The sequence below is a fragment of the Cetorhinus maximus genome, chromosome 1, assembly GCF_964194155.1.
Source record: "Cetorhinus maximus chromosome 1, sCetMax3.hap1.1, whole genome shotgun sequence".
Lineage (NCBI taxonomy): Eukaryota > Metazoa > Chordata > Chondrichthyes > Lamniformes > Cetorhinidae > Cetorhinus > Cetorhinus maximus.
This window is the reverse complement of record NC_135879.1, coordinates 227,940,724-227,962,229: the sequence shown is the minus strand read 5'-3', so window position 1 is coordinate 227,962,229 and position 21,506 is coordinate 227,940,724. Positions and strand designations below refer to the sequence as shown.

General features: G+C 42.8%; 1 protein-coding gene across 1 annotated transcript in view; it reads right to left on the bottom strand.

Moving 5' to 3' along the window:
• ctnna2 (catenin (cadherin-associated protein), alpha 2) overlaps positions 1-21,506 on the bottom strand; it is a 1,502,658-nt gene that overhangs the window by 1,351,790 nt on the left and 129,362 nt on the right. The window contains exons 4-6 of the mRNA XM_078554361.1: positions 19,170-19,336; positions 18,760-18,879; positions 15,670-15,936 (exon numbers count right to left, since the gene is read on the bottom strand). Of these exons, the coding sequence (XP_078410487.1) occupies positions 15,670-15,936; positions 18,760-18,879; positions 19,170-19,336 (554 nt within the window). The remainder of the gene's footprint in view (positions 1-15,669; positions 15,937-18,759; positions 18,880-19,169; positions 19,337-21,506) is intronic.

Sequence of the window (21,506 nt, the reverse complement as noted above, 5' to 3'; positions counted from 1 at the left end):
ATGCCAATGTCCGCTTTCCCTCTTGTTAAGTTAACATTCAAAACTAAATCAGAGCAATATAAACAGAGAACAAAAATAAAAATACCTGGAAAAACTCAGCAGGTCTGGCAGCATCGGTGGAGAGGAGCACAGTTGACGTTTCGAGTCCGCATGGCTCTTCAACTGAGTTCTGTTGCAGAGTCATGCGGACTCGAAACGTCAACTGTGCTCCTCTCCACCGATGCTGCCAGACCTGCTGAGTTTTTCCAGGTGTTTTTGTTTTGGATTTCCAGCATCCGCAGTTCTTTGCTTTTATCTCAATATAAACAGAGCATGGAAAGCTCAATATAGTCTGTAATCTTTACACTGGAATGCAATTTTGTTCAATAACCTAGCAATCTCAAACTTTTCTCTCCAACTCTGGAATGTTACATTCTTAAGTGTGTATATAAGCCCCTTTTATATGCCTGCATGATCACAGAATGTATTAAAATTGTCTCATTTAACATTGAAATTGCAGTTTGACTGTGGGCCTGAGTGATATCTGCTCAAAATATGGCAGTCCACAGCATAGAAAGGTCAGTTCACCAACCAAAATGCAGATATTTAAATTTTGAATAAAAGGGGAAAAAGCAGTACCCTAAATTAACTTCAACATGTTCCCTTTTTATTCTATTCAAAGGCAGGGTATGGTTAAATGATGGTTACAGTAAATGTGAAATTAGAGTCGTATACAAAAACAAGGAAAAGATTTGGAATAGTAAGAAGGTTATTACAAAAACAAATTATATTTACATAGCACCCAGAAGATAGTAAAGCACCCCAAGGCGTTTCACAGAAGGGTTATGAAACAAAATTTCACTGAGCCAAGGATGGAGAAAATCAGCCAGGGTCTTGCGATAGCGATGTACTTCATTTAAAACTATGTACTTACCTTTCTCGTAAGCTGCAATGGGAACTTGCTCTCCCAGTTGCAGCATGGAACCATCCCTGTGCTAAGTGGGGAGGCCTAGTGGCGAGTAACAAGGCTCAATTGCAGCGAAACCACACCACCGTTAGCATCATGAGCTTTTGATGTCAGGTGAGTGTTTGCAATGATTTTAAACATTTTCTTTAATCTATTTTTAATTCCAACTCCCCCACCCCCACTCCCCCAAACTCTTCTCCAACACCAGCAGGGCTGAAGAGCCACTGGACAGAGAGGTAGGGTGACCGGGCAAGGGATACTTAAAGCCGAGGGTGCTGATGTGGTATTGTGCGCAGAGCCGGGGCAGGGGGTGGTGGTGTGCAGAGCCAGGAGTGCAGGAATGTTTTAACATTCCTGCTGATTTAAAGGCACGTGCACGCAAGCAGGCTCTATGCCAGCTAGGAGCAGCCCTATGTAAATCTGTATAAATACAGATGCAAGTCCATGGCAATTAGTCCAAGTTTACACGCTGACTCGTTCCAGCGGGTTCCATCAGTGTGGGCTGCCCCAAAGCCCATTCATACAAGATGCATCTTCCAAAATTCCAGCACAAGTTGGCTCCCCGAAGTTGCAATGCCATTGCAGCCCTCAACAGTAACAAATGTCTCAGTAAGATCCAGGCCATTAAAACAAATGAGCTAAAGCTGTGACAAAAGAGGCAGGTTTTAAGCACCTTGAGGAGAAGAGACAAGAGGAGAGGCAGATGTTTAGGGAGGGGATTCTAGAGCTTAGGGCCTTGGAAGCTGAAGATATGGCTCCTAATGGTGGAGCAATTAAAATCTCAAGGTCAGAGTTATAGGAGTGTAAATAGTTCAAAGGGTTGTGCGGCCCTCAACACTCGAAAAACTCAATACATCCAGGACAAAGCAGCTCGCTTGATTCAGCCCATCCACCATTTTAAATATTCACCCCCCCCACCACCCACCCCCATCCCCCCACCCCCCATCCGAAGGCTTCTTCAATACCACCTTCCAAACTTTCGACCTCTACCACCTAGATGGACAAAGCATGCAGGCACTGGGAGCAGCACCATCTGGAAGTTTCCCAACATATACACACCATTCTGACTTGGAAATATATCACCGTCATCTACATTGGGTCAAAATGCTAGCACTCACTGCTTAAAAGCACTGGAGAAGTAACTATATCACATGCACTGCACAGGCTGAATTTTACTGTGGGTTTTGGGGCACAATCGGGCCAAATGCAAGTTCCAAGCCTGCATTCACCAACAGCAAGGTCAGCACGCCGGTTTCACCACAGGTAGCCTCTTAATTGGCCACCTGGCTGTCCAATTAAGAAAAGCAGGCAGGTTTCTGGTGTTGCAAGCCCAATTACAGGGCTGGGAGCTCTGAAATTCCAGCAGCACCTGGAGAAGTGGGCACAGCTGAGGTAGGTCAGAGTCCTCAGGAGTGCTTCAAGACTGAGATGCTCTTGCACAGATAAGCAGAAATTAAAATTAAGACCACATCAATCACAGGGCAAATCCCTCCTGAGAGAATCATTGAGGACTTGGGGGCTGTTTTTCTGCCCAGTGGTCTCTCTGTGGGGAATGCAGCCTTTGGCTCTGGTGGTCCCCCCAGACTCTTACAGGGTGGCCATCTCCATGAAGCTGGTAGCCTCTTCATGCAGTGGGGAGCCACAGCGCTCTCAGAAAAATGCCTGCAACCCCATACAATGGCCCTTAATAGTGCCTTCAATTATGTAATTTGGCCTCCTTGGATTAGAGCTGGCAACCGATCCACCTCGCATCCTGCATCTGGGAAAATTCCCCAGCTGCGCAACTGCATCAGGTGCCATCCCAACACGGTTCCACACTATTTGACCAGCCTTGTTCTTCTGTTCTGCTCTGTTAGTTTAAAAAGGCAGCTCAGTACCACAATCTACTCGAGCAAAATTAGGGATGAGCAATAAATCATGGCGTTGCCATTGATGCCCATATGCCATGAATGAATAATAAAAAGGATATGGAAACTGATGCAGTGTTTTTGGATGTTGCTAAGGGCTAAGGGGCAGCATATAGGTTTGATTCCGCTAATCCAGCCGCGTGGCATGGAGTTTCCGAATCCAATGATACAGGAGATGCACTAGCATTTCTTGGTACATGCATCCCATTGTCTCGTCCTGATCCATAATAATAGCCCAAATTGTCAATGTTGAGTTATTAGTTGTAATTAACTATTGATGTGAAAGAAAATTTCAGTATTGGTTAGAAGCACATCATTTTAAGTCCTTTTATAATGGTTAGATGTGGTACTGTTTTTAGTTAGGCTGGTAGGTTCAATATTGCTGAATTACACATTTTTGGGGTTGATATGTGGGAGATGCTAAAATCAGCTGATTTTTCACTTCATTTTCTATAGTGCTCCACACAAAGAAAAACATTTCAAAGCATTTCATATGAAAGTTGTAAATTGGACACAAAGCAGAAGACAGACATGATGCCATGCTACTAAAGGTGACCCTGGTACCACATCATTGAGCTTTTCCTTCCAGGAGCTCCAGCAGCTGTTCAATTATTGTATGCGTCCCTCACATGCCCACACAGTACTACAATCTGTTTTTGTTAACCAGGTGACCTTTTGCAACCATCATAGTTCCTTCTGAGGTGCCTAATCTTCAGTCACCAACAGATTTTCAATTGTCATCATCACTTCAGCACAACATGCCCTTTTCATAACTTTCATCGGGTACTGTTCAACACTCTTGCATAAATGCATTCCAACATCCATCATGGGTTGTTGCCTTTAGTTGTGTTATAATGCTATTCTATTTAAGACTGTAACAAAATAAAGCCACTTTTGCACAAGCAATTTCAAATAAAAAGTTATTCAAAAATAACATTGTGTACAGTTCTGGATGCCACATCATAGGAAGGATGTGAACATATTGGAAAGAGTGCAGAAGAGGTTTACAAGAATGGTTCCAGGGATGAGAAACTTCAGCTACTGGAGATTTGGGACTGTTCTCCTTGAAGGGAAGGCAGCTAAGAAGCATTTTGCATCTGTCTACCCTGTAGAAGACACAAGTTCCATACCAGAAACAGACAACAACCTATGGGCTAAAAAGAGTGAGAAATTAGGGAAATTAATATCTGCAGAGATAAAATATTGGAGAAAATTAAGGGGCTAAAATCTAACAAATCCCTGGGATCTGATGGCCTACACCCTAGGGTTCTAAAAGAAATAGCTGCAGAGATGGTGGATTAACTCGCTACGATTTTCCAAAATTCCTTAGATTCAGGAACAGATTGGAAGCTGGCAAATGTTTCACTGCTTGTCAAGAAAGAAGGGACAGAGAAAACAGTGAACTACAGGCCAGTTAGCCTAACATGAGTTGTTGGGAAAATACAGGAATCTATTATGAAATCTTAGCAACACGCTTAGAAAAGCACAGCACGATTAGAACAAGGCAACATGGTTTTACTAAAGGGAAATACTGTTTGACAAATTTAGAGTGTTTTGAGGATGTAACTAGTAGGGTAGATAAAGGGGAACAGTAGATATAGTATACTTGGGTTTCCAAAAAGGATTTGATAAGATTCCACACAAAAAGGTTAATAGGTAAGATAAGAGCTCATGGAACTGGAGGTAATATACTATCATGGATAGAGGATTGGTTAACAGATAGAAGTCAGAGAATGGGGCTTTTTCAAGTTTACAGGCAGTGAATAGTAGAGTGCCACAAGAATCATTGCTGGGGCCTTAGGTATTTACAATATATATTAATGACGTTGATGTTCAAAGAGACTCAAGTGTGCTTGTACAAGGAACACAAAGTTACTGCAAGCAATTCAGAAGGCAAATGGCATGTTGGCCTTTATTGCAAGGGGTTTGGAGTACAAGAATAAAGGCTTGTTACAGCTGTACAGGGTTTGGGTGAGATAACATCTGGAATATGGTGTGCAGTTTGGTCTCCACATTTAAGAAAGGATGTATTTGAATTGGAGGTGGTAGAGCGAAGGTTCACTAATTTGACACCTGGTTGTCCTATGAGGAGAGACTGAGCAAATTGGGCTTAAAGTATCTGGAGTTTAGAAGAATGAGAGGAGATCTCATTGAAACCTACAAAATTCTGAACCGTGGATGCTGAGAAATTGTTTCCACTGGTTGGAGAATCTAAAACATGGGCACAGTGTCACAGTAAGGGACCCTTCTTTTAGGACTGAGATGAGGAGAAATTACTTCACTCAAAGGATTGTGAATCCTTGGAATTCTCTACCCCACAGGGTTGTCGATACTCCATCATTGAATACATTTAAGGGGGTCCGTCAGGGAATTAAGAGATAAGGGGAGCAGGCAGGAAAATGGAGTCCAAGCCCAAGACCAGCCATGATCGTACTGATTGGTGGAGCAGGCTCAACAGGCCATGTGGTTTTCTCCGGCTCTTGTATGGTATATACAAGGTGTGGTATATGTAATGCTTTTAGGAAACCAGCAGATGGCATTAGTTTGATTTTAAAAATAATTTCCCATCAACGAAACTAAAGGAAAATCACAAATTACATTATATATTTTACATTTTATATTTTTCATATACATTTCCTCATCATTTTTTAAAATATATATTTCCTCATTGTAAGTTACAATATTCCCCCCAACAACTAGAACAAAAACATACAATAGAGGACGACAGTTAAAACTTTAAGATTGTCAGTAAGGCTTGCAGTGTGGTGTTTGCTGTGTGTACTGAAAGTTACATGTATTAATACACAGGGCCTGTTCTTTGCAGGCAGAAGGAACATGGACACACATTGCACCTGTTGCAGCTAAACAAAATAAGGGACAGACATTTGTTATTTCATTCCCCAGGACAATGTCTTGACTCATCAGTCAAGCTGCCTGGTTTAAATTTCAAACAATGCCTGGCCGTTAACTCTCTGTTACAATCTCCTGGTGCATTCTCCATGACAACGTCACTTACCAACCACCAAGCACTCTCTTCACATACAGTATAAATTGTTGTTTTCCCCTTATATTGCTATTCTTGAGAATTGTCCTGATGAGTGTACCTACACCACTTGGACTGCAATGGTTCAAGAAGGCAGCTCATCACCACCACCGTCTCAAGGTCAATTAGGGATGGGCAATAATTGCTGGCCTAACCAGTGACACACATTCCATGAATGAATTTTTCTTTTTAAATTAGGAAAGCTAACAGAATGTTATCGTTTATTGCAAGGGAAATTGAATACAAAAGTAGGGAGGCTACGCTTCACTTATACAGGGCATTGGTGAGACAACATCTGGAGTACTCTGTACATTATTGGTGTCTTTCTTTAAGGAAGGATGCAAATGCACTAGAGCAATTCAGAGGACGATCATGAGACTAATACCCCGAATGAGCCGTATGTCTTATGAGGAAAGGTTGGACAGGCTAGGCTTGTACTTGCTGGAGTTCAGAAGAGTAAGAGGTGGCTTGACTGAAACAACTAAGATCCTCTGGGGTCTTGACAGGGTGGATGTGGAGAGGGTGCCTCCTCTTTTAGTAGAATCTAGAACTAGGGGTCACTGTTTAAAAATAAGGGGCCACCCATTTAAGTCAGAGATGAGGAGAAATTTTCTAAGGGTCATGAGTCGTTGGAACTCTCTTCCTTGAAAGGCAGTACAGACAGAGTCTTTGAATATTTTTAAGGCAGAGGTAGATAGATTCTTGATAAGCAAGAGGGTGAAACGTTATCGGGGTAAATGGGAATGTGGAGTTGAGGTTCAAAATCAGATCAACCATGATCTCATTGAATGGCTGTGCTAACAGTAGATCAACTTGCCAGCTCCAAGCTTTGGGGCAGAAGGATTAAAGTAGGAAAAGAAAAGCAGTTGGTGTGGTCAGCAGAGAGAAAAGGCTGCAAGTTCTTGGTGAACTATCAAAGCAGGATGCGGGAGGGAGACGGTCTATACTCAAATAGACGCATTCTGCATTCGTCCTACTGTAGCCAGCTAGGGGGAAGAAAGCATCATCGGAGAAAGCTTTACTGCTGATAGTGGATTTAGGAAACTCGCCAGGAAAGGAGGGAAGCACCTGGAGATGGTGACTCAGTTACTACTCAATAAATTGGGAAAACGTGACATTGAAACATAGAAACTAGGAGCAGGAGTAGGCCATTCAATATGATCATGGCTGATCCTCTATCTCAACGCCATATACCCACATTCTGTCCAAACCCCTTGATGCTCCTAATCTCCAAAAAATTATTTATTTCTTGAACATACTCAGTGACTCGGCCTCCACAGCCTTCTGTGGTAGAGAATTCCACAGGTTGACCACACTCTGTGAAGAAATTTTTCCTCACCTCAGTCCTAAATGGCCTGCCCCATATCCTGAGACTGTGGCCCCTGGTTCTCGACTTCCCAACCAGGAGAAACATCCTCCCTGCACCCAGTCTGTCTAGCCCTGTTAAAATTTTATATGTTTCAATCAGATCCCCCATCATTCTTTTACACTCCAGTGAATACAGGTCCAGTTGAACCAATCTCTCCTCATACGACTGTCCTGCCATCCCCAGTACCAGCCTAGTAAATCTTCGCTACACTCCCTCTATGGCAAGCATATCTTTTCTTAGGTAGGGAGGCCAAAACTGCATGCAATACTCCAGGTGTGTGCTCACCAAGGCTCTGGATAACTGCAGTAAGACATCCCTTCTTCTGAACTCAAATCCACTTGCAATGAAGGCCAACATACCATTTGTCTTCCTAATTGCTTGCTGCACCTGCCTGTTTACTTTCATTGACTGGTGTAGAAGGACACCCAGATCCCTTTGTACATCCACATTTCCCAATATATCACCATTTAAATAATACTGTCTTCATTTTTCACACCGAAACATATAACTTCACATTTATCCACATCATACTGCATCTGCCATGTGTTTGCCCACACATACAACTTATCTAAATCACCCTGAAGCCTTCTTGCATCCTCCTTACAATCACACCCAGTTTTGTCATCAGCAAACTTGGAAATATTGCATTTGGTTTCCTCACCCAAGTCTATATCCATGCGCTGATCCCTGTGGTACACCACTGGTCACCACCTGCCATCTGGCCTGTCAACCAATTCTCAATCCATGCCAGTATGTTATCCCCAATCCCATATGCTTTAATTTTGCCCTCTAGCCTCATGTGTGATCTTATCAAAAACCTTCTTGAAATCCAAATACACCACATCCACTGGTTCTCCATTATCTATTCCACCAGTTAACACCTCAGAGAACTCCAAAAGATTAGTTATGCATGATTTCCCTTTCATAAGCCCAAGCTGATTTTGTCTCATCCTGTTAATGCTTTCCAAGTGTTCTGTTACCATGTCTTTTATAATAAACACTAGTATTTTCCCCACTACTGATGTTAGGCTAACTGGTCTGTAATTTTCTGTTTTCTCTCTCCCTCCTTTATAAATAGTGGGGTTACATTTGCCACCCTCCGATCTTTAGGAACTGCTCCAGGGTCTATAGAATTTTGAAAGATGACCACCAACACATCCAATATTTCCACAGCCATTTCCTTTGGCACTCGGGTATAGATTATCAGGCTCTGGGGATTTTTCAGCCTTTAACCCCATTAATTCCTCTAGCACCTTTTTTTTTTAAACAAACACTGATTTTCTTCAATTTCTCCCTCTCACCAGACCCATGGTTTCCTAACATTTCTGGGAAATTATTTGTGTCCTCTTTTATGAAGGCAGAACCAAAATGTGTGTTCAATCATTCTGCCATGTTTTTGTTCCTCAATATAAGGTCCCGCGATTCTGACTGTAAGGGACCTACATTTGTATTCACTAATCTTTCTCTCTTCACATATTGATAGAAGCTTTTACAGTCAGTTTTTATGTTCCTTGCAAGTTTATTCATACTCCATTTTCCCCTTCTTGCTCAATCTTTTTGTCCAGGTTTGCTGAATTCTAAACTGCTCCCAATCCTCAGGCTTGCTGCTTTTTCTGGCAATTTTATATGTCTCCTCTTTGGATCTAATACTATCCCTAATTTCTTTTGTAATCCATGGTTGAGCCACTGTTCCTGTTTTATTTTTGCGCCTGACATGGATGAATAACTATTGTATTTCATGCATATGTTCATTAAATATTAGCCATTGCCTATCCACAGTCAACCTTTTTAGCAAGGTTCCCCAATCCATCATTGCTAACTCGTGCCTCATACCCTTGTAGTTCCCTTTAGTTAGATTCAGAGCCCTAGTTTCGGATTCAACTTCTTCACTCTCCATCTTAATGAACAATTCTCTCATTTTATGGTCACTCTTCCCCAAGGGACCCTGCACAACAAGATTGTTAATTAATCCTCTCTCATTGCACAATACCCAGTCTAGGATAGCCCACTCTATAGTTCCTCAATGTATTTGTCTAAAAAACCATCACGTACACTCCAGGAAATCCTCCTCCACAGTATGACTGCTAGTTTGGTTTGTCCAAACTATATGTAGACTGTAGTCACCCATGATTACAGTTGTACCTTTACAAACATAGAAACTAGAAGGAGTAGGCCATTCGGCCCTTCGAGCCTGCTCCACCATTCATTATGATCATGGCTGATCATCCAACTCAATAGCCTGCTCCCGCTTTCTCCCCACGTCCTTTGATCCCTTTCGCCCCAAGAGCTATATCTAACTCCTTCTTGAAAACATATAATGTTTTGGCCTCAACTACTTTGTGGTAGCGAATTCCACAGGCCCACTACTTCTCTAGGTGAAGAAATTTCTCCTCAAAATGGTCTACCCCATATCCTCAGACTGTGACCCCTGGTTCTGGACTCACCCACCATTGGGAACATCCTTCCTGCATCTACCCTGTCTAGTCCTGTTAGAATTTTATAGGTTTATAGGAGATCCCCCCTCATTCTTCTGAACTCCAGCAAATATAATCCAAACTGACTCAATCTCTCCTCATATGGCAGTCCTGCCATCAGGAATCAGTTGGGTAAACCTTCACTGCACTCCCTCTATAGCAAGAACATCCTTCCTCAGATAAGGAGACCAAAACTGCACACAATATTCCAGGTGTGGTCTCACCAAGGCCCTGTACAATTGCAGCAAGACATCCCTGCTCCTGTACTCAAATCCTCTGGCTATGAAGGCCAACATATCATTTGTCTTCTTTACCACCTGCTGCACCTGCATGCTTACCTTCAGCGACTGGTGTACAAAGACACCCAGGTCTCATTGCACATTCCCCTCTCTCAATTTATAGCCATTCAGATAATAATCTGCCTTCCTGTTTTTGATACCAAAATGGATAACCTCATATTTATCCACATTATACTGCATCTGCCATGCATTTGCCCACTCACTCAGCTTGTCCAAATCACACTGAAGCATCTATGCATCCTCCTCCCAGCTCACCCTCCCACCCAGCTTTGTATCATCTGCAAATTTGGAGATATTACACTTAATTCCCTCATCTAAATCATTAATATATATTGTGAATAACTGGGGTCCCAGCTCCGATCACTGCGGTACCCCACTAGTCACTGCCTGCCGTTTGGAAAAAGACCCGTTTATTCCTACTCTTTGTTTCCTGTCTGCCTACCAGTTTTCTAACCATCTCAATACACTACCCCCAATCCCATGCTCTTTAATTTTACAGGCTAATCTTTTATGTGGGACTTTATCGAAAGCCTTCTGAAAGTCCAAATAAACCACATCCACTGGCTCCCCCTCATCAACTCTACTAGTTACATCCTCGAAAAATTCCAGTAGATTTGTCAAGCATGATTTCCTTTTCGTAAATCCATGCTAACTCTGTCCGATTCCGCCACTGTTTTCCACGTGCTCAGCTATTAAATCTTTTCTAATGGACTGTAGAATTTTCCCCACTACCAACGTCAGGCTGACTGGTCTATAATTCCCTTTTTCTCTCTGCCTCCTTTTTTAAATAGTGGGGCTACATTACCTACCCTCCAATCTGTAGGAACTGTTCCAGAGTCTATAGAATCTCGGAAGATGACCACCAATGCATCCACTATTTCTCGGGCCACTTCCTTAAGTACTCTGGGATGTAGATTATCAGGCCCCGGGGATTTATCGGCCTTCAATCCCATCAATTTCTCCAACACCATTTCCCTACTAATACTGATTTCTTTCAGTTACTCCCTCTCACTAAACCCTGTGTTCCCCAACATTGCTGGTATGTTTTTCGTGTCCTCCTTTGTAAAGACAGAACCAAAGTATGTATTTAGTTGGTCAGCAATTTCTTTTTTTCCCCATTATAAATTCCCCTGTTTCTGACTGTAAGGGACCTTCATTTGTCTTCACCAGTCTTTTTCTCTTCACATACCTATAGAAACCTTTACAGTCAGTTTTTAATGTTCCCTGCAAGCTTACTCTCGTACTCTATTTTCCCCTTCTTAATCAATCCCTTGGTCCTCCTTTGCTGAATTCTAAACTTCTCCCAATCTTCAAGTCTGTTGTTTTTTCTGGCCAATTTGTATGCCTCTTCCTTGCATCTAATATTATCTCTAATTTCCCTTGTAAGCAATGGTTTGGCCACCTTCCCTGTTTTACTTTTGCACCAGACAGGAATAAACAATTGTTGCAGTTCACCCATGCGCTCATTGAACGTTTGCCATTGCCTATCCATCGTCATCCCTTTAAGTAACGTTTTCCAATCCATCATAGCCAACTCGTGCCTCATACCATCGTACTTTCCTTTATTAAGATTCAGCACCCAAGTCTCAGAATCAACCTCATCGCTCTCCATCTCGATGAGGAATTCTATCATATTATGATCGCTTATCCCCAAGGGGCTTCACACAACTAGATTGCCAATTAATCCTTTCTCATTACACAATACCCAATCAAGGATGGCCTCTTTTCTCGTTGGTTCCTCAATGTATTGGTCCAGAAAAACATCCCGTGTACACTCTAGGAATTCCTCCTCTATGGTATTGTTACTAATTTGATTTGCTCAATCTAAATGCATATTAAAGTCACCCATAATTACAAATGTTCCTTTATTGCATGCATCGCTAATTTCCTGTTTAATGCCATTCCCAATATCATCACTACAGTTTGGGGGTCTATATACAACCCCCACTAACGTTTTTTGCCCCTTAGTGTTTCACAGCTCTACCCATACAGATTCCACATCGTCGGAGCTAATATCTTTCCTCACTATTGCTTTAATTTCCTCTTTAAACCCCAGCAATGCAACTCCACCGCCTTTTCCTTTTTGTCTGTCCTTCCTAAATACTGAATACCTCTGGGTGTTCGGTTCCCATCCCTGGTCACCCTGCAGCCATGTCTCCGTAATCCCGACTATATAACACCTGTTTACATCTATTTGCGCGGTTAATTCATCCACTTTATTGCGAATGCTCCTCGCGTTAAGGCACAAAGCCTTAAGGCTTGTCTTTTTAACATTACTTGTCCTGTTCCCACTATTTTTCCACTAAGGCCCTGTTTGATTCTTGCCCTTGATTTCTCTATCACTTTTCTTATTCTGCTTTCTGTCCTTTGTTCTTGTCTTTGGTTCCCCTTCCTCTGACTCCTTGCATAGGTTCCCATCCCCCTGCCATTTTAGTTTAAACCCTCCCCAACCACTCCAGCAAATGTTCCCCTTGGGACATCAGTGCCGGTCCTGCCCAGGTGTAACCCGTCCAGTTTGTACTGGTCCCACCTCCCCCAGATCCGGTCCCAATGTCCCAGGAATCTGAAACCCTCCCCTTCACAACATCTCTTCAGCCACATATTCATCCGATATATCCTGCTAATCCTACTCTGACTGGCATGTGGCACTGGTGGTAATCCGGAGATCACTACCTTTGAGGTCCTACTTTTCAACTTACTTCCTAACTCCCTATATTTATTGCATGCATCTCTAATTTCCTGTTGAATGCCTTCCCTTACATCTCCGTTACTGTCTGGGGGCCGATACACAACCCCCACCAACGTTTTCTGCCCCTTGGGTGTTTTTTATCTCCACCCAGATTCCACATCATGATTTTCTGAGCCAATATCCTTCCTCGCTATTGCATTGATTTCCTACTTTACTAACAGTGCTACCCCACTTCCTTTCCCTACTTGTCTGTCCTTCCTAAATATTGAATACCTCTGAATGCTCAGTTCCCATCCTTGGTCACCTTGCAGCCATGTCTCCGTAATTGCAACTATATCATAACCGTCTATATCTATTTGCGCTGTTAATTCATCCACCTTATTGAGAAAGCTCCGCACATTAAGATACAATGTCTTTAGACTTGTCTTTTTAACCTCATTAGTCATCTTAGCTTTATTTTGCACTATGACCCCATTTGTTTTTTGCCCTTGTTTTTTCTGCCTTCCATTTTTGCTTCTTATTTTTCTGTCTTTTGTTTCAATCCTTGTTTCCCCCTCCTCTGTCTCACTGCTCAGGTTCCCATCCCCTCGTCATTCTAGTTTCAACCCTCCCTGACAGCACTAACCAACACCTCCCTGAGGATATTGGTCCGGTCCTGCCCAGATGCAACCCATCCTGTTTGTACTGCTCCCACCTTCCCCAGAACAAGTCCTAATGTCCCAGAGATCTGAATTCTCCCCCTCCCCCCCCCCCGCAACTGCACCATTTCTTCAGGCATGTATTCATCAGATATATCCTGTTATTTCTACTCTCGCTAGCACATGGCACTGGTAGTAATCCTGAGATTACTATGTTCGAAGTCCTACCTTTTAATTTATGTCCCAACTCCCTATATTCAGCTTGTAGGACCTCATCCCTTTTCTTTTTTACCTATGTCGTTGGTATCAATTTGTACCACAACCACTGGCTTTTTGTCCTCCCTCTTCAGAATGCCCTACAGCCTCAAAGACATCCTTGACCCTGGTACCAGGGAGGCAACATACCATCCTGGAGTCTCTTTTGCAGCCACAGAAATGTCTGTCCGTTCCCCTTACTATTGAATCCCCTATCACCACAGCCCACACACTCTCCTTCCTCCTCTCTTGTGCGGCAGAGCTACCTGTGGTGCCATGGACTTAGCTCCTGCTGCTTTCCCCTGAGAAGTCGTCTCCCCCAGCAGTATCCAAAACAGTATATTTGTTAGAGAGGGGGATAGCCACAGGGAGCTCCTGCACTACCTGCCTTCCTCTACTCTGCCCGGTGGTCACCCATCCCCTTTCTGCCTGTTTAGTCTTTACCTGTGGTGTAACCATCTTACTGAACCATTGTCTACGACAATCTCAGCAGCTCCGATGTTCCACAGTGAATCCACCCACCACTCCAGCTCTGAAATGCGGTTAGCCAGTAGCTGCAGCTGGACACATTTCTTGCACACATCTTCGCCAGGGACACCGGAAGTGTCCATGACTTCCCACAGGTTCCCACGGGTGCGAGTTCTGTTGCCATGACTTCCCTTTAGATTAACTCGTTAGTTACTCCCTTTAAAGAATACTAGCTACTCAAAGGGCCTTACTCCACTTCAAACACTCCCACTACAGTCCAAAGTTCTCTCCTTATTTTGTTTAAGCTAATGGACTGCAGCAGTTTAATTAGTAGAGAAAGCAGAAGTACTCACTTGACTCTACTTACCAATCAGCTGCCTCCCCTGTGTCGCCTCATTTTTTGAATTGTGACCTCACTTTGAACTACCCGCCTGAAGGTCCTGAGGGTACACCTCTCCTCTCCAGTCTCAGCCTCTGTTCCTCGCACCCTTTCCTCTCCAGTCGAAAACTCACCTTCTTCCAACCCTAACAGCAACTTGTAGTTAATTGCTAAATTAAACAAAGACTAGACTTTAGATAGAATTTAACCCTTAAACTCCCTCGATAACCAACCTCCAACTGAAGCTCTCTGCTGCAGCCAAATACAGTACTCCTGTGCAGACCCATTAGAAGCTGGAAGTGACTGGACAAATTGCAATAAGGACTGTAATTCTGTGGAGAATGCAATGTGTGATAAGTGTAAAAGAGGAAAGTCCTTTTCTGTAGTTTAAAGTCTACAAAAATAGTGCTGATATGAATGTTTTAGTAATTTGTTACGATAAAAATCTTGAAATGCAAAATCTTGTGTTATGCTTTTCAGCTATTAACGAGAAGTTTGAATGTCTTTTAAAATATCATTGGTCTCGACAGGGATTGTAACAATATGAAAATTCAAATACATTAAAACAAGTTTCTACTCTAGGTTAATAGGTAAAGAGCATTGATAAGGTGAAGTCTCCAAGCAATTTGGCACCACTTTAACAAACCTTCTCACCCCTATGATTACAAGTTCAAATCCTTGAAGAAAACACTTCAATATAATAATGAAATTAAAATAAAAATAGAAAATGCTGGAAATACTCAACATGCCTGGCAGCATCTGTGGAGAGCAAAACAGAGTTAACATTTCAGGTCCATAGAATGTATGCAGAGATCACAGCATTTCTTACCAGAGATAGAAAGAAAGGGAGACAAGGATATTATTTGGTCATTATTTTCCTGACTGTAAGCAAACTCAATACCTACCAAAAGGCTGAGGACCAAAGGTAGTACTACAAATAGCCTACAGAAAACTCAGCCCACAAGACTTTCAATGTTGAATAAAGATCCTCATCAAAAAAAATCTATTCAATTTTATTCACCTTAAATTTTGCACTAGAAGTTGCGGAAGAACAGGTGATCCAAATCCTCACTCTCAATTAAAGGACCTGAACACAAGTTGCTGTGACAGGAAGACAATAATTTGAATACCATTTTTAATTGTTAATGCATGTGTGGGAAAAATCTGAAGACAAGCTGCATAATGTCCAAGGACCTACTTACATCAAATTCATTCAAAGCTGCAGCTAGTTCACCAATTCCAACAGGTCCATGTTTATCATCTGGCACTGAAGTAGACTGGGCTGCATTTGAAATTCCAGCAATAGCCTCTTGTACTTGTTTGAAGACATAATCTCGGTTCACTCTGGTAGCAGCTACATCAGGGTGTCGGAGGAATGCCTGAGAGGCAGTATAAAGCATGGTAGCATTCTTCTTCAAAGCACCTCGAGCAGCTGCCAATTCATCCCTGCAATGAAGATCTTTAAGCTCCTATAATTAGGAAACAAAAATAAATACACAATTTCTCAACAGAAACAGCTTTTTAAAATCATTCCTGGAATGAAGAGTTGCCTTATGAAGAAAGGTGAAGAAGAGAGACCACGCAGGATTTTGGAATCCAAATCTGTATGGTGCCCAGCCAGCACAACATTTCATAAATGTCCTGTTACTCAAACTGATTTATTCTTTTGTGGATGGTCATGGTTGAAGATACCCTCAAGTTAACCTCATGTGTGATCGCATCTCAGTTATCAGCCTTTTAGCATTGCTGTTCCTGTTCAAGTCTGGGCAAACATTTTTCAAGCAGGCAAACCCAGCATACAATGGCTCAGAGAGTAAAGTGCTCTACTAAGAAAATTTCTGGTTTCGGACTGCTGGATTTTGGGTACTGTATGTAGCAGAAATCGAATTTGTGAACATCAATTATGAAAGGGCAGCTGTGGAAAAGTCCACCCATTCACAGGAAATATTGCAGTAATAAAGATAGAAGGGGCTAGGATTACATTTTAGACTATTTTCTAAACTGAGCCACTATAGAACATTTGTTGAAATTGCAACTTTTTGGATTTCCCCAGAAAATCTGTATCCTTATAAACATTTTTAACATATAACGCAGAAGGAAGCAATATAGTAAAAAAGGCTGACACAACACGTCTTTTGACTGTCATTGCCTTACTTCTCATTGCTGGGTTTACACAAATTAAGTTTCCATTGGTTGTACATTGCCCACTGATAAATACCTTTATGCAGGAATGATTGGCACAAGCATTTATAGTCTTTAGTTTCAATGAAATCAGAATTCTCCAGTCTCAGTGATCCAACAATTGAAAACAAACTTTGAGAGGGTTATAAACGCAAATTTAAAATCATACATGCAAACAGGTTAATCAATGCATTGCATACATTAGACTAGATTTACATCAATGCTGCACCCTTCCTACCCATAAACGTACAATGTCAACTTAAAGCAGAGTTTTCAATAGTTGAGGAGGTTCCCACAGAAAGAAAAAAAAGTCACCCTTTCATTCATGGGATGTGGGTGTCATTGGCTAGGCCAGCATTTATTGTCCATCTCTAATTGCCCTCGACGTGGTGGTGGTGAGCTGCCTTCTTGAGCTGCTGCAGTCCATGTGTTCGAGGAACACCCACAGAGCTGTTAGGGAGGAACTTCCAGAATTTTGACCCAGCAACAGCGATATCGCGATATAGTTCCAAGTCAGGATGGTGTGCGACTTGGAGGGGAACAGGTGTTCCCGTGCACCTGCTTCCCTTGTCCTCCTAGGGGTTTGCCCTCATGGGTTTGGAAGGTGATTTCCAAGGAGCCTTGGTGAGTTCCTGCAGTGCATCTTGTAGATGGTAGACACTGCTGCCATTGTGTGTTGGTGGTGAAGGGAATGAACATTTAAGGTGGCAAATGGGGTGTCAATGAAGCAGGCTGCTTTGTCCCATGTGGTGCCAAGCTTAGTTTTATTGGAGCTGTACTCATCCAGGCAAGTGGATGGTATTCAATAACACTCCTGACTTGTGCCTTGTAGATGCTGGACAGGAATGGGGAGTCAGGAGGTGAGTTACTCATCGCAGGATTCCTAGCCTCTAACTTGCTGTTGTAGCCAATGTTTATGTGACTAGTTCAGTTCAGGTTCTGGTCAATGGTAACCCCCAGAATGTTTAAAGTGGGAAAATTCAGCAATGGTGATGACAATGAATGTCAAGGAGCGATGGTTAGATCCTCTCTTGTTGGAGATGGTCATTGCTGGCACGAATGTTACTTGCCACTTGTCAGCCCAAGCCTGGCTATTGTCCAGGCTTGCTGCATTTGGACATGGATTGCTTCAGTCTCTGAGTCACCGCAAATGGCAAAAATCATGCAGTGAACATCCCCACTTCTTACCTTATGATGGAAGGAAGGTCATTGAAGCAGCAGCTGAAGATAGTTGGGCTGAGGACACAACCCTGAGGAACTCCTGCAGTGATGTCCTGGAGATGAGATGACTGACCTCCAACAACCACAACCAGTGGAGTTTTTTTTTCCCCCCAAGGCGGCAACTCACCACCGCCTTTTCAAGGGCAATTAGGGATGTGCAACAATGGTGACTCTCACATCCCATAACAAAAAAGATAAAAAGGACATAAAGAAACTAGAGAAGCTGCATAAATTACTTACTAGTTAGGGACTCCTTTAGAAAAGAGAATGTTGAGGGAGGTGACTTGATAGAAGTTTCTGACATTATGAAAGATTTTGACATATGTATAGATAGAGGAGATTTTTCTATTTGTGGAGGAGACCATAACTAGGTGCCATAAATATAAAATAGTCGTTACTTAATCCAAAAAGGAATTCATCAGCAACTTCTTCAGCCAAACAGTGGTGAGAATATGAAACTTGCTACAACAGAGTTGTTGAGACGAACAGAATAAATGCATTTAAGGTGAAGCCAGGTAAGAATGAGGGAGGAAAAAATAGAACGATATGTCGGTGGGTTAGATGAAGAATGGTGGAAGGAGATGTGTGGGGCACAATCAAAGACATGGGCATGTTTGACCAAATGGTTAGTTTCTGTGGTGTAAACACTTTTAACTTTGTGAGCGAGTGAAAGGAAGTGGGGAAAACAAACACTGATCTATGGCAGTGACTAATTTGAATTTGCTACATTTATTTTTCATATGACCTTAAACAACACTGAATTTGGTGATTTGTTTAAACCAGCTAACATAAACTGGTTAGAAAACCTTTGTATTTTTCACTACTTCAATTTGGTTCTTCTCAGCAAAATTGTGTACCTTGCAAGATGAACATAAAGCATTTTATCATACCTGCTGTCTTCTAGCAGCCACATAATTGAGCTTTACCATCTCCTTCCCAAACTCCTTGAAGCGACTGGCCAGGTCCTGCTCATTGGTGGCATTCTTCACAGCATCCAGAGATTCCTCTACCTGTAAATTCAGTCAGTATGTAGTGCATTTCTTACTTTTTAATGCAAAATCTGGGTGAAGGATCAAGTCCAACATTCAATATTTTATAAATAAATGTTGAAACATATTTCATAGAAGTCTTGATGAATTGCTACTGTAAAAACTATTTTCTTTCTTTCCTGGTTATTTAACTTAAGGGTATAGGTAACATTTGAATTATCAGTTTATCAATTGTTAAAATGTTCTTAGCATATTCAAAAATTATATTAAAATGTGATTAACTATTTTCTGAATCAATTGTAATATCTTACAATTTTTAAATGAGTTAAAAGCCTCATGACATCTGCCATGTCAGCCAAGATCAACAGGCGGGTTACTCCAGAAAGCAGAGCACGGGCTGCCCGAACCATAGTCCCGCGCTTTACAGAAGAACAGGGGTCTTCTGCAAACTCCGCAGATGCAATTCTCATAGATTCTCCTACAAAGGGAAGATAGAACACAGTTAAAATTGAATTCATTTCAGAACTGCTCACAAGTCTTGGTTCAAGAATCCAAAGGCCTTATTTGTATTCTGCCCATCTCTCCAACACATCACAAACACCAAACTTAAAAAAAGTGTTTGGTTACAAATCTTCAAATATATAAAGATTTAATGGGACAGAATTTATAGTAAAATAACCGTGAGGCTAACAGCATTCATAGTTATTGTTACACAAGCCAAACAGGAGCTTCAGGCAAGGGCAGGGGCGTGGTATAATACAGGAATTACAAATTGCTGTCTGAGCTGTGCTGCTTTACTAACAATGTTCCCTCTAAGCTCTAAGGAAGCTATGTGCAGGCCAGGTACATGTCAGATGCAGTCATTTATGGCACTGGAAGCCATTCAGCTCATCAGGTCTATGCTAGCCCTCCATGGAGCAAGCCAGCCGGTCTCATTCCCTCACTCCATCCCTCCCTCCTCCTCAAACCTAAAAAAAAAGAGACGAAGAGGCAGTGCCTTCAGCATTGCAACAGACCTGCGAGGGACATTCTTCTGAAAGTGGATTTTAAAGAAAAAGCAGCTGATTGGTGAGTAAATCCAGGGAGCAGACTCGGAGGGAGGAGCACCGGAGCGGTGAGCATAAATCTAGCTTACCTCAGGGATTCGCAGCCTTGTCTCCAGGGAGCAGACTCAGAGGGAGGAGCACCAGAGCGGTGAGTATAAATCTAGCTTACCGCGGGGATTCACAACCTTGTCTCTAGGAAGCAGACTCGGAGGGAGGAGCACCGGAGCAGTGATCTCAGGGCACAGAGTAATTGAAGCCAAAACTAAAAAAGTGACGTCACAGGAAAGCTGTGACCTGATTGATTGGTAGGAAATCTGCACCAAATTTGAAAAACACACTGCAAAGCTAATTAATAAATTAATTATCTAAGTAGAGATGGCTGGGCAGGTGATGTGCTGTAGCTGTATGTTGTGAGAGCTGGCAAATCCCATTGCGAGCCGCAATGACCACATCTGCAGCAAGTGTTGGTTGCTGGAGGAACTGCGGCTCAGAATTGATGAGCTGGAGTCCGAACTCCGGACGCTGTGGCACATTTGGGATGGGGAGAGTTACCTGGACGCTTTGTATCAGGAGGCGGTCACACCCGGTAGATTAAGTACCTCAAATCCGGTCAGTGGTCAGGGTAAGCAGGGTGTGACTGCAAGTGAGGCAGATAGAGGGATCCTGTGTTCAGGAACAGAGGAGCCTCAGCTCTTGACCTTATCCAACAGGTACAAGGTACTTGCTCCCTGTGTGGATGAGGAAGAGGGCTGTAGGGAGGATGAGCCAGCTGACCACGGCACCGTGGAACAGGGGGCCATACAAGAGGGGGGAGCAAAAAGACAAGTGGTAGTTGTAGGGGATTCTATAATTAGGGGAATTCATAGCTTCCTTTGTAAGCAGGATCGAGAGTCCCGCACGGTAAATTGCCTGCCCGGTGCCAGGGTGAGGGACATCTCTGACCGGCTTGAAAGGATATTGGAGAGGGAGGGGGAGGATCCAGTTTTTTTGGTCCTCATCAGGACAGATAACATAGGTAAGACTAGGAAAGAGGACCTGTTTGGGGATTATCAGGAACTAAGAACAAAAATTAAAGAACAGGTCCTCAAGGGTTATAATCTCCGGATTACTACCCGAGCCACGTGCAAATTGGCATAGGGACGCGAGAATAAGGGAAGTAAACACGTGGCTAAAGGATTAGTGCGGGAAAGAGGGGTTCCATTTCGTGGGGCACTGGCCTCAGTATTGGAACAGGAGGGATCTGTGCGTTTGGGACGGTATCCACCTGAACCGATCTGGGACCAATGTTCTAGCGAAAAGGGTAAATAGGGTGGTCAACAGGACTTTAAACTAGAAAGTGGGGGGGGGGTGGGGGGGGGGAAGGTTAGCGTGTGGGGGGGGGGGTGGATTCAACTTCATGGAAAATTATGAAAAAACTGAAAAGGAAGGAGAGCCCAGGAGAAGCTATTAAAGTCTCCAGAACACAAAATAGGACAGAGTGTTTGGAAAGGGCTAGGAATCTAACTTCAAGCACATCGGATAAAGGGACGATAATGAGAAAGGGGACAGGAAATACAGGACTGAAGGTGTTGTATCTGAATGCACGCAGTATATGAAATAAGG